The following is a 14,529-nucleotide window of genomic DNA, read 5'->3' on the forward strand; positions in this document are numbered from 1 at the left end:
ATATCAGCAGGGAACTGCTCAACAGTGGTCTCTGTTGGGGAAGGTCATCGAAAAGATGTGACCAGTGGTTGACCCATGAGCTGGACCCAGGCACTTGAAATTCCTCACCCATTCCCCCATTATCCTTGGAATGTGGGTTCTGCTTGTTTTTCCTGCTCCCAGGGGCTACTCCAAGGGCTTAGTCTTGAGATAGTGATATGGTGTTGAGAACACTTGCACAATATAAGTGAATGAACCTAGTTAAGATCTCTTCATAAACCTTTAAGATTTGGCGGGCAGATGCAGGGATCCACTCATCTTGCTGCCACCCAAGACAAGCCTTGTATATAAGTTCCCTTTACTAATTAAAACTCCCAATTACCATCCCGAAGTGCCTTGCCTCTTTCTTTGGTCTCTCCCTTCCCTCTGTGTCTGAGAGTTGGTTTCAGAGGACACCCAGGAAGCTTGATGAGGGTTGTGAACTAAGTCTTATAAAACAATGGAATATGATACAATCATCAAAAAGTATTACTATAGCTTTAATTACTTTCCCTGAGAAGATCTCTGTGACATATTGTGGAGTGAAGTAGAGCAGGTCACAAAAGCAGCATGTCTCTTAAGAGTCTTTTTATATGAAATAATTGTATATGTGTGCAGAAATGCTTAGTGGTATAAGTGAAAGGGTGGGATTTCTGCTGGGTGGGCAAATTTGGAGTAATATTTATTTCCATCTTTATGATTTGGTACACTCTTTTAATTGTCTACACAGTTTACACCACCTTTATAATCAGAAATAAAATAACAGACCTATTTTTACTTTAAAAAATAAAGCCAACAACTTCAAGGCAGAGAACAGAAAAAGATGAAGGAAACAGAAAAAAACGTTAGTAGGGTTTGAACTTAGTTGGTGAGGTTCTGAGCAATTTTCCCCAACTCTTTGTTACTGCATAATTTTTCCTTAATGTGTATGAATTCCTTTTATAATGGGGAAAAAGATATCCACTTAGCCATGGATGACTGGAAAATGATCAAAATCCAGCAAATGTTTATATTATAATCACAACTCAATGTTAGCCCATCACAAAGGGTAACAAACTCTGACATTTTGAGAAAATCCATATAAAGGCCTTGTTGCTATTCCTCTCATTCCTTTCAAAAAAGCCTTTACTATAAGAAATAGGGCAAAAGTAATATTTTTGGGTAAGAAATAGGCACATAAAGACCAGGTATAACGCATAACAAACCATTGCTTACTACTGAAAAATTATAATCTGCTGGTGTTTTTTCCCATGTACGTATACTTATTTATGCATGTGTGTATGTATTTATGCGTATTTATGTATGTATGTATGTGGGTATTTATGTGTGTGCATGTGTGTATTTATGGATATGTAAACGCATGCATTTATGGATGTGTGCATTCGTACACTAAAGATGGGGTAATTAGACATTTAAAGCAGGTCTCTATGTTTTACTCTAAGTCTCTAAAAAGGGTTAATTATGCCTTTTTTGTCACATAACGTTATATTTAAAACACCTCTAAGTAGCTTCAAATATTTTAACATTTTCATTTTAAACACGATGGATATGGGTAATAGCCTTGCAATTCACTTGTATGTGATTAGATACTACTACTGCAGTAGAAGTGAAGTGTGACATTGATAATATTTCACCTCCAACCAGTTCTCTCTTTCTGCTAAATATTAATGACATATTTAAGGTAAATTGGAATCACAATGATCTAAGTAACATTTGCCCTCTGAGAGGAGACTCCCAATTAATTTTAATTACTACTGATTTCTGCAAATAATGGCTTTGCTTCTCCTGTGCTTACATACTTGCCAAGGACTGCTGCTGCACTGGTTTCAAGGTACAAGATGCAGAAGAGACAAGTGAATAGATGGGAAGTGTTCAGTGATCTACCCCTGTGTGACCTGTATGCCAGCCTGGTGTCCCTGCTTATGCCCACCTGAATGCTCAGGCCATGCCGGTTCTGAGCACCAAGCAAATGAGGAATCTTCGACTTTAGTGGTAGGTGCCTCCATGTTAATCTTTGCTCTTGCTGTCAGTTTTATGTGTTACTTGGTCTTGCTGTGTTTATTGCTTACAGCTAGACCCTCAACTAGGGACCCTTACTCTTTAATCTTCAGTGTCCTGGCAGGACCCCTAACTCTTATTTTGCCTAATTCTTCTAGATTTTTTTTTTTTTTTGCCTTCCTAAACATGTTGTGTTGATTTGTTTCTCCCTTATTCTCATCCGTCTGATTTGTAACACCAAAAGCTCTCCCTGCCAGCCCAAACTTATCCAACTAATCCCTCGTTCCCAACACCCTCCCTTTACCTGCCTTTATTCCTATACCAGATCATGACAGTTAGGGATTCCTGAGAAGTGACACTGTTGGAGGGGCTCCCCTGGTAGAGAGAAGCACAGTGCTATGGAACAAAACCCTGTAAGAGTGGTTTTCAGCATGAGCATCAAGACTGGGTCACTGGCTCAAAGAGTCAGGTGCGATAGATGGGGTCAAAGGTTTCACTCTCCTCTTCGATAACTCACTATTAGCCAGAAAAATGGAGTAGGAGGGCATGGGTAACACAATGCGGATGTAAATCAAAGCTCAGAAGGGACTCTCTTCTCTTCCCTTCATAAAGCTGTCTGTCCTCCCATCATGTCCTCACCCATTGCCTACTCACCCCCTGCCTACTCCATTCAAAGCACCGTTTGCTAATTTCATGAATAATTCTCATGCTGTTACATCAGAGTCTTCGTTGCACTAGAGCCTTCAGCAGGACACTGTTGACACCCATTCTTCTCCATGACACAATGCTCTTTTGTACACATTAGGCAATATCGCCTCAGTATTTCCCATTACTGAAGCCCCTCCAGCCTGGGTCCCGGGCTCTCGATGCCCTCCATGCTTCCTCCACAGATAATCTTATCATGCCAATGGTTTCAACTGCCATTCTATGCCCCAAGATTCACTGGTTTACATTTGGGCCCAGATCCCTCCCCTTTGGGTTTCAGAGCAGTCTATATAACTGCTTACTGGACATCTCATTTGAATGTTTCACAGGCATCCTGGTGCATCCCCAGATTCAATTCATAAGCTTTCCCTGCTACTGCCAACAACAGACCTATCCCTGAGCTCCCTGCCAAGTGTGGTTCCCTTCCAGTGTTCCCAATGGAGTAAATGTCCCATCCTTCCATCTGTCTAACCAGTCACCGTCCATGCACCACTCATCCATCCTCCTGTGAGTCAGAAACATAGAAGCAACTCTGTCTCCTCCACCTTCCTTACCCCACATCCAATCCATTCGATTTGATCAATTACGTCTCTTGAATCTGTCTATTTCTCTTCTTCCTAGTCCACATTATCATTGCTTTTCACTTGGGCAACTGAAAGAATCTCTTAACTAGTGTCCCCTTCCAATTCATTTTTCATTTTGCAGTCAGATTAAATTTTCCAAATGCAAATTTAATGAATAACCCCCACTCCTTCCTCAAAAAGACCCTTTGATGAGGTTCCCCTTTGTTCTTCTAACGAACACTAAAATCTTTAATCTTTTCTAGAAGGCCCTGCAGGTCTGGCTTCCATTTAAACCCCAGCTCTGGCTACCTGGCCTTCCTTTAGTTCCTCAGACTCAAGGGGTTCTCTCATGTGAAGGGTGTGTTCACATGATGCACCCCCTGTCTGCAACACCTGTTTGCTCTACCCCTTTACTCAGTGGTCTTCCATTTCACATCCCCAGAGAAGCCTTCCCACACCACCTGAAGAAGTCAATCCCCACATTACAAAGTCTCACCGTACCATATACCTCTTCTTTGTGGCCCTTAACTTTATTTCATTTATTTCAATAATCATTTAATTCCTTTGTATAATCATTTAAGTCTCTCCTCCCCTGCCCCTTCCCTGGAAAACATCAGGGGCTGTATCCACTCTGGGCCACCATGGTCACCCCAGTTCATCACATTTCCATCTCTGCCCTTGCTCACCCTCACCCTGCTCCAGTGACACTGGCCTCATTGCTGTCCCAGGCACCATGCTGCGGCAGGTCTGCCCCCTGAGGGCCTCTGCTGGGAGCTGGCTCCCTTCCTCACCTGTGTCAGGCCTTGGCTTGCATCTGAGCCTCTCAGGGAGGCCTTTCTTGACCACAACTTAAAAACTCCAACCTCTGCCTCACGCGTCTCCTTTCACTGCTTCATTTTCCCTGTTACATGCCTCACTTTCTAATAAGACATATTATACAGTTTACTTGGTGACTTTTTCTGTTGCCCCCGTAAGAATGTCAAGTGCTATACAGGCAAAGAATTTTGTTCTGTTCCCTGTTCTGTCTCTGACACCTAGGATAGTGCCTTGCATGTAACAGGCACTCAATAATATCTGTTGAAAGAATTCCTTTAGATTGGTAGAGAGCCTGGCACATGGCAGACCAATATGTCTTCATTGAATGGACCATAGAAAGGCGGGGGAGGGAGCCTGGGAAGGGCCTGCAGATTTCTGGCTCCTTATCTTCAACTGCCAGCCCCCAGAAAAGAGGACCCCAGGCTCAAAGGGGTTCCCGTTAGCCAGGAGATTTGGTGTGTATCTTAAGCTCAAAATTAATTATAATTAGGAACCACTGAGAAAATCAGGAGGGCTGTTTTTGTGGCGTGGTGGAGGGGGGTATTTGTTTATATTTAGAAAGGAGTAGCTCAGCAAATTTATAATGTAAATAAGGGAAAAGTAACTTACTTAAGAGCAAAAGCTAATAAACAGTTTTTAAGCACCATTAAAACCATTTTATATGCAAACGATGTAGCAAAACAATGAATGTGATCATTACTGACACTTCTTAAGTTCTCTGAAAAGCACTAAGGAGAATTTCTAAGATAGGTTGACCAAACCCCCCAGTTCTTCCTCCTCGCTGGTGGTCATTCCTGAAGCCTTAGGTGCTATGAAGTAGGCTTCTCAGGCAGTGTAACCAACTTTTCTACAATTACATCATTTTTTAGGGTGGAGGGGGCATGCCTATAAAGAAACTAATATGGGTGCATACATAAGCGGGATTTGGATAAGTATTTTTATTCTTTTTATCTCAAATCCTTCCACAACTCTAACAATACTATTTTAACAATATTTTCACTACTATAAAGACACATAAAGAGTCTCAAATCAAGAAACTTCCGAATGAAATGATTCATCAGAACAACCTGCGGTGCTCACACCGACTTGGGGCCACTCCCTAGGATTGCAAGCCTGACTCAGAGGCTGGGTGAGGGCCAGCCCAGGGCAGTTCTGGGATTCAAGGCAACAGCAGTAGTGTTTCTGCAACCCATGGGTAGTATCAAACTCATCCTACTTAGCTGAGGTGGATTGCCGGTGGTATCTAAGTATTTGGATACCCCACTTAAAAAGCATTAATAATTGTCTGGAGGAGGCCTAAGCGATTGTTATCTCAGGATATGCCAGCATAGAGCTTTATACAGAATTACATAAATAATCACAGACCGTTCTAGAGTGATTTCCGAAAACAACAGAAAACTAGATGAAAAGATTATAATTTGCCACAATGTGGAGGAAACTCAGAGGCATCATGCTAAGTGAAATAAGCTGGACACAGAAAAAACCCGCGTGATTTCACTTATATGTGGAATCTAAAACAGTGGGACTCAGAGAAGCAGAGTAGAAGGGTGACTCCGGAGTGGCGGGGTGGGGGGAGACATGGGGAGATGCTGGCCAGAGGATACAAAGTTGCAATTATGTGGGATGAATAAGTCTAGAGATCTCATGTACAGTGTGATGACTATAGTTAATGATCCTATATTAAACACTAGAAATATGCCAAGAGAGTAGATTTCAGGGGCTCTCACTGCACATTCACAAATGGCAACTATGTGAGAGCATCTGTTAACTAGCTTGATTACAGTAATGATTTCATATGTATCTGCACATGAAATCATCATGTGAGCACAGCAGACTTGTCCAATCGCTGTGTGATACACCTGAAACTAACGTCACATTGTGTGTCAGCTATATTTCAATAAAAAATAGAATAATTCTGATACATAAAAAAATACATGTTAAAGGAAAAAAATATAAAAAAATACATGGAAAAAAGCAAAAGATAACATGTGTGCACAGAGAATGGCTTCCAGATGCCACAGCAACTGAGAAGGAAGAATAGGAGCCTGGATGATAGTGTAGCTGGGGCACAGAAGTCTCTTTTTTTGATGTTGTCTTTAGAAAAGCACAAGAGCAAACAAAGCAACCTGATGAACAAACACTGAAAGACGGGGAGGGAACAGGATGGAGGGCAGGTGAGAGGTAGAAAATCAGCCAGGTGACAGCAAACCACCCCGAAATGGAGCCCAGAGTCACAGCCCATCAGGGGCCGGGTCACTGTGCAGAGTCGTGCTAACAATTAGGGAGCAAGGTGGTGCCTGCAACTGCCTACCAGCTCATCATTTGGAACCTGAGGCTTCCAAATGCTGATTTTTATTTATTTTTCTTATTTTTTAAAAAAGATTTTTATTTACTTATTTATTCATGAGAGACAGAGAGAGAGAGAGGCAGAGGGTGAAGCAGATTCCTCACGGAGCAAGGAGCCCAATGCAGGGTTCGATCCCAGGACTCTGGGATCATGACCCGAGCTGAAGGCAGATGCTTAACCGACTGAGCCACCCAGGTGTCCCTAAAAACTCCCTTGCTCAGGAGGGAGTCTGCTTCTCCCTCTCCCTCTGCCTGCCGCTCCCCCTGCTTGTGCTCTCTCTGTCTGACAAATAAATAAATTAAAAAAATAAGTTTTTAAATGACCTATGGAATCCACTAAACTGAAGAGTAAAGAGCAACACAGGAGTAATAAGAAAAGATGGGATTTTTTTTCACTTAACAACAATCAATGTTCTTTTTATGTGGCATTTAAGTTTGTTTCCGTAATAGGTGAAACTCAGGAAACTGACACTGAGAACGTCATGACTTCTCCAAGGTCACCTGGTTAGTATATGGTGGGCCCAAGACCCCAATTGCATCTTATAGCTCCAAATCCTGTGTTCATCTCTTTTGCCCAAGGTCTTTTCTCATTAGTCCACCCCTCACTCGTGTACCCTTCTCCTATCAGTTCATGCATGTCTTGGTCTGCTCTGGCCCCTAGACTCTAAAGTCATGGAACATTCAGTGAATACACAGGGGGGTTTAAAATCATCCATCTTAAGTGCAGGGTCTTGAGGGCTGAAGATGATGATGCTGGTGGTAGAAGTGAGCCCTGGGTGGTAGAAATGAAAAGTTGTCCCAGTGAGATCTGTTCTTCACTGAACCAGGAGTCAGCACCTGCAAGTCGATGTTTTGAACTGAAACTGGCCAGCGTGCAAAGCCTAAAGTATTTATTATCTGGCCCTTTTCAGAGTCTGCCAAGCCCTGCCCTAGACGGTAATGGCTGGGAGGACAGTGCCCGATTATGTTTAATCATCCTTCTGTAACAGTGCCTAGCATGGTGTCTGGCAAATAGTATGTGATCACGAAGTATCTGTTGAATGAAGGGATAAATTATTTGGTCTATTTGAGCACACACTCTCAGTCCAGCCATAAGGAGAAATCAGGTAGAGGAATGACATTCAATGTTTCTATGGAAAACAGAGGCACACCCAATATCTAGAAGGTCAAGGTAGAGACAAGGTGGGTGGGGCTTCTGGAGGCTGAACAGAACTTTATAGGAGAGAATCCACTTGGAATGCCAGGGAGAGCCTGCAGACTTTTCATAGAAAGGAAGCAATCAATGTAGGCCATTCTCATATTCATGGAGGGGCCATACCTCTACCTAGGTCTATAAAAACAAACTTTCCCAAATAATTAAATTAGAAAAAATATGTTTTACATCACAAAAGGACGACTACCTCCTCATGTGATCACAGGCAGGTCATTTTGTCTCTCCATGCCTCAATTTGGAGACGAGAACAGCACTTAACAGAATTAAAATATTTTATATTTGCATAGAATTTGTGGCTTTTCAATGTCTTCAAAAAAAAAAAACAGTATAAATTTTTATTTCAATAATGTTGGGAGGTAGGTTAGACCACACTGATCTCTTGTTCTGTTTCCCTTCCCACCCTATGTTCCAATGTGCTGGCCAGTGCCCTCCAGCCAGTGGTGCCCTAGGCCAGACCAGGCAGGATGCAGGCGGTCCTGTCGTCTGCCTTTCTCACCCCCAGATCATTATTAAATGTCCTCTGACATCCTGTTCCCCTCCGCACCCTTTCTGAGCTAGGTGACAATTAATGATAATAGGTTAACAACTAATCCATACATGAGGCCCTGCCCCCACTCTCCTTCTTAGACAACAGAGGATAAAAGTCATCAACAAAGAGCTTCTGCAGGAGACCCTGGGCAGTGGCAGCTCCGAAATTTCTCTCTGGGGTCCGCAGGGGTCAGAGGAAGGGGTGAGGGCCCAAAGTGTCTTTCAGCTGCCTCCTGTCATCTACATCGGCTCCTGCAGACCATGATGCTAAGGGAGAAAAGTTCAGGCACGGTAGCAAGCTGGTGGGGACCAATCGTCCAACCATGCATGCACTGTTATAAAGGCTGCTCCTGGGTAGGAATCCTGCCTCCACATCTTATTAACCCTGTAACCTTTCTCTGTGCCTCAACTGCCTCACCTGTAAGACAGAAACAATCATATTACCTGTTTCATGGTATCCTTACAGGGAGAGAGTGAGGTAACATGTGGAAAGTGCTCAGAGTGGCATCTAGCATAAAGGAAGTGCTAAACAAATGCTAGCTTTTATTATTTTTTTCATTCATCATTCAGAAATATTCCTCAGTGCCCACCAAGTGCAGGTATTGAACTCAGGCATCAAGAAGGAGCAGGCTGAAAGTTCTATTGAGCAAAGCCCGGCTGGATCTCTGAGCATGCTGACAACCGCACTCATCAACACTGCCTTCTGTGTGTGCAGCAGGAGGCCCACATCTGGGATATTAGGGGGACTGCAGGACAAAGGTTTCCAACCTCCCCGTCCACCTGGTATGGAGGGAGGCCCAGGGCATGCTGTGAACACCCCATTTTACTTTGTGAATCCCCTTGGAGATTGCTGCAGCACTGAGTGAACTCCTGGAGAGAACCCTGTAAGCCATGATGAGAAATCTGGATCCTTCTAACATTGCAAAGCTTTAGCTGCTCCCAGAGACTATGAGGGAACTTGGAGGGAGCTATGTTGGTCAACCAATTCCTCCTGTGACCACCCTCCAGTGAAAAGTCAGGTTCTCCTTCCCTGAGGCCGGTGGCACTGCACACATAGCTCCAGCCTGGTGCCGTGTCACCTCATGGGACTGGCGTCACAGTGCTCTGTTACCCACCCACTCTGCCCTATCCTGCGGGCGGGCACATTTGTCCCTGTCACCTTGGAATCCTCACTGTGGGCCCGGTGTCTGGTGCTCCATAGTGTTGACTGAATCCACTGAGGGGCAATGAAGCCTTAGATCTTAGGGAAGCATCTTCTGACTAACAAGGACTCTGAGGCGACCACTCGAAGCACTAAGTCAATAAACAGACAAAACACTCGAAGCTAGCACTTGTCACCTGCAACACCAGTGGCTGGGACTTAGGAGCGGCCAGAGGGAGAACAGGGTGTGCTCATGCGCAGTCAGGATGGTTCTTTCCTATTATGTGTAAACCCCACCCCCTCCTTTTTCACAGTAAAACCCACTGTCCATAGCACCATCCAATAGTGGGAGCCACTAGTCTCATGTATTATTTAAATTCAAAGTAATTAAAGTCAAATACAATTTTAAATCTCAGTTCCTCGGTGGCACCAGCCACTTTTCAAGTGCTCATGGGGCATGTGGCTACTGTTTCAGATAATGCAGGCACGGAACACTTCTTTAGTCACAGAAACTTCCATCGGGCAGGCTCTCCTGTCTTTCCAAGAAATGTTAACTCAGACAAATAAAATTTCACAGCACTTTCACAATCACTAAAGCTAATACATTGTTCCCTGGACTACGCAAACGTTTCCAGTGTGTTCTCTCAATAGCAGTAGACATGAGGAGCTACAAGCTCTCCAGTTCTAGTCCCATACTGTTTGTTTGTTTGTTTGAATTTATGTATCTTCAGAAATAGTATTAATTCTGTTAGTACCTGTTAGTACCTTGGAGCAGTCCCGTGTGGCTTGGAGCAGTTTAATGCAGGGGATGGATGGCTCTAGCCCCAGGAGAAGGAGGTTCATCAATCTATCACGTGTCTCAGCATCGTTACGGAACATTAATGAAGTTGGGTTCGATTTAAAAACGGTCTAAGGCATTATGGATTGGTAACATTCAGCTTCACAGAAACTGGGAATTTCTGAGATATAATCCTCCCTCTTTTGCTAATGAGTGTTGTGATATGGGGACTATCATTTAACTTCTGAGTTTCAGTTTCCTGTCCTTAAAATGGGGCTATTACTGACCTACCTAACCCAAGTGCCTGGAGGATTAATGAGTTAATGCTTGCTGAGAACTCTGAGCTTCTTGCATTAAGGTGTGTTGCACATCATTATTTCTATTCATTCTCATGTAGCAGCTGGGAAACATTAGGACTATTATGTTTACTCCTAAAATGCATTTTCTTTCTCAGCATTTTAGCATTACCTATGTTACCCAAACCTTAAATCTGAAAGTAAAACTAGCCCCACAGCAAGACACACTGACATAGTGGGGGTATTTACGTAGTTTTTCCTTTCTTTAATACGAGCATAACAACAGCTTTTCCAGAAGGATGAAGGCGGTAATTGCACTGTAAATTCTCAATGCGTGAGGCTGGTGGTCAATCTTAGCAGATGCGAAAAGAAAGCTATACCACAGCACAATTACACTGTCAACACTTACATGCAATGATATTCCCATATCTGTTCTTCATTCTGTTTTCATCTTTCTTAGCGGAGTCCCATGGTGCAGACTGCCCTTCAAAGAAGCTCTGGAAGAAAGAGAAAAGTGACATAAAGAATTACAATTTGGTGCAGTAAACACAGGATCTTAATGACGGAGGATGTTTTTAAGAAATGTACAGCAAGGGTCAGTAAGGGAAAAGGATGTTCACGGGAACGACAGGATGGATTAAATACCTTGTTTTCCTTTAGTTGATACATTACACACACAGATGGGGGCCAGAGAGTGAACCCCTAATTTATCATACAATCCATTAAAATGGTGGTGTTCACCCTATCCTACTTCAATTTAATACAGAAAAAAATTAACATTTCTCTCAATTTCTTAATTATATTACCATTTTTCAATACTCTCTTAAGAGATACAAAGATAATTGTTTTTCTTCCCAACTGCTAACTGAAAGAAGGTGATTTTTGGTTGAAACTGTGAAGGTAGGGAAGCTATGACTTCATGCCTTCAAGGCTAAAATCTTGTAATAAATTCTGCCAGAGTTTTCTCTTCAGTTTTAATGGAGCTTAGATGTCCATTTATTTAAGGATTTGGCATTATTATGCCCAGGATCTTTAATCTTCATGTTATTAGTCAGATATATATTTTTTTCTATTCAAGTTATAATGAAAATGTCCTTTGGTATCAGTTGACAGGTGAAAAAAAAATCTGGGACTTTTATCTCCACTTTAGTTCACATTCCCTTTTATCCTTGTGTAGCCAAGTATATAAAAGGCAAGGGGAAGAAGGATGGAAGCAAGACGCAGTTAGTCAAACTGACTTCTCGTCTTTGCCACTACTCTTATACTTCTTGGTAGCAACTGGGAAACAAGATGAGAGGAGAAGAAGTAGGCCTAAAGGCAGAGCTGATGAAGAGAGCACCATTCTGAGATACTTTAAGGCCAGAGAATGTGGTGTCTGCAACTCACACTCTCAAACATGCCCAGGATGGCTTTCTAACCGAAGTTCCTAATTCCTGTCTCTCTTATACTATTTGGCCATCTTGGCCATTTCCAACCATTACCAATATTCAGTGATTAGTCTGTGGTTCAACAGAACCTATTTATTATCTCTTTCTATGGGTCCAGCTCCAGCTCATTAGTTAAGCTGCATGACTACTGCTGCAGGGGTAGGATACACCTGCTCTCAGACCCCACAAGGGAGACTCGCCGGTGGTATACTGCACAGGAGATGACCATGCCATGGATGGTACTCAGCTCATTCTAGTGTCTTAGCTACCAGCCTGGAAACTCCCTGAGACTTTTTAAAAAAATTTTATTATGGTATATTAATCACCAAACATTACATCTTTAGTTTTTGATGTAGTGTTCCATGATTCATTGTTTGCAATATAACACCCAGTGCTCCATTCAATGTGTGCCCTCTTTAATACCCATCACCGTGCTAATCCATTCCCCCACCCCCTCCCCTCTAGAACCCTCAGTTTGTTTCTCAGAGTCCATAGTTTCTCATGGTTTATCTCCCCCTCCAATTTCCCACCCTTCATTTTACCCTTCCTACTACCTTCCTTTTTTAACATAAAGTGTTATTATTTGTTTCAGAGGTACAGGTCTGTGATTCAACAGTCTTACACAATTCACTGCGCTCACCATAGCACATACCCTCCCCAATGTCTATCACCCAGCCACCCCATCCCTCCCACTGCCCACCACTCCCAACAACCCTCAGTTTGTTTCCTGAGATTAAGAATTCCTCATATCAGTGAGATCATATGATACATGTCTTTCTCTGATTGACTTATTCCGCTCAGCGTAATACCCTCCAGTTCTATCCATATCGTTGCAAATGGCAAGATTTTATTCCTTTTGATGGCTGCATAATATTCCATTGTGTGTGTGTGTGTGTGTGTGTGTGTGTGTGTGTGTGTAAACACACACACCACATCTTCTTTATCCATTCATCTGTTGATGGACATCTTGGCTCTTTCCACAGTTTGGCTATTGTGGACATTGCTGCTATAAACATCGGGGTGCATGTACCCCTTCAGATCCCTACATTTGTATCTTTGGGGTAAATACCCAGTAGTGCAATTGCTGGGTCATAGGGCAGCTCTATTTTCAACTTTTTGAGGAACTTCCATACTGTTTTCCAGAGTGGTTGCACCAGCTTGCATTCCCACCAACAGTGTAGGAGGGTTCCCCTTTCTCCGCATCCCCGCCAACATCTGTCGTTTCCTGACCTGTTAATTTTAGCCATATGACTGGTGTGAGGTGGTATCTCACTGAGGTTTTGATTTGTATTTCCCTTTTGCTGAGCAACGTTGAGCACTTTTTCATGTGTCTGTTGGCCATTTGGATGTCTTCCTTGGAAAAAGGTCTGTTCATGTCTTCTGCCCATTTCTTGATTGGATCATTTGTTCTTTGGGTGTTGAGTTTGGTAAGTTCTTTGTAGATTTTGGAGACTAGCCCTTTATCTGATATGTCATTTGCAAATATCTTCTCCCATTCTGTCGGTTGTCTTTCGGTTTTGTTGACTGTTTCTTTTGCTGTGCAAAAGCTTTATATCTTGATGAAGTCCCAAGAGTTCATTTTTGCCCTTGCTTCCCTTGCCTTTGGCGATGTTTCTAGGAAGAAGTTGCTGTGGCTGAGGTCGAAGAGGTTGCTGCCCATGTTCTCCTTTAGGATGTCGATGGACTCCTGTTTCACATTTAGGTCTTTCAACCATTTTGAGTCTATTTTTGTGTGTGGTGTAAGGAAATGGTCCAGTTTCATTCTTCTGCATGTGGCTGTCCAATTTTCCCAACACCATTTGTTGAAGAGACTGTCTTTTTGCCATTGGACATTCTTTCCTGCTTTGTTGAAGATTAGCTGACCATAGAGTTGAGGGTCCATTTCTGGGCTCTCTATTCTGTTCCATTGATCTATATGTCAGTTTTTGTGCCAGTACCATACTGTCTTGATGATGACAGCTTTGTAATAGAGCTTGAAGTCTGGAATTGTGATGCCACAAGCTTTGCTTTGCTTTTTCAAAATTCCTCTGGCTATTTGGGTCTTTTCTGGTTCCATACAAATTTTAGGATTATTTGTTCCATTTCTTTGAAAAAAGTGGATGGTTTTGATAGGGATTGCACTGAATGTGTAGATTGCTCTAGGCAGCATGGACATCTTCACAATATTTGTTCTTCCAATCCCTGAGCATGGAACGTTTTTCCATTTCTTTGTGTCTTCTTGAATTTCTTTCAGGAGTATTTTATAGTTTTCTGAGTACAGATTCTTTGCCTCTTTGGTTAGATTTATTCCTAAGTATCTTATGGTTCTGGGTGCAAGTGTAAATGGGATCAACTCCTTAATTTCTCTTTCTTCTGTCTTGGTGTATAGGAATGCCACTAATTTCTGTGCATTTATTTTATATCCTGTCACTTTACTGAATTCCTGTACGAGTTCTAGCAGTTTTGGGGTGGAGTCTTTTGGGTTTTCCACATAACGTGTCATATCACCTGCAAAGAGTGAGAGTTTGACTCCTTCTTTGCCAATTTGGATGCCTCTAATTTCTTTTTGTTGTCTGATTGCTGTGGCTAGGACTTTTAGTACTATGTTGAGTAGCAGTGGTGATAGTGGACATCCCTGCTGTGTTCCTGACTTTAGGGGGAAAGCTCTCAATTTTTCGCCATTGAGAATGATATTTGCTGTGGGTTTCTGATAGATGGCTT

The 14,529-nt window shown here is 42.6% G+C and overlaps 1 protein-coding gene across 7 annotated transcripts in view; it reads right to left on the reverse strand.

Moving 5' to 3' along the window:
• The window catches only part of PTPRM (protein tyrosine phosphatase receptor type M), an 824,645-nt gene that overhangs the window by 89,750 nt on the left and 720,366 nt on the right, over nucleotides 1–14,529 (reverse strand). For all 7 annotated transcript variants that reach the window (XM_027575435.2, XM_027575436.2, XM_027575438.2 and 4 more), the window contains one exon: nucleotides 10,812–10,899. In XM_027575435.2, the coding sequence (XP_027431236.1) occupies nucleotides 10,812–10,899 (88 nt within the window). The remainder of the gene's footprint in view (nucleotides 1–10,811; nucleotides 10,900–14,529) is intronic.

The sequence above is a fragment of the Zalophus californianus genome, chromosome 14, assembly GCF_009762305.2.
Source record: "Zalophus californianus isolate mZalCal1 chromosome 14, mZalCal1.pri.v2, whole genome shotgun sequence".
Lineage (NCBI taxonomy): Eukaryota > Metazoa > Chordata > Mammalia > Carnivora > Otariidae > Zalophus > Zalophus californianus.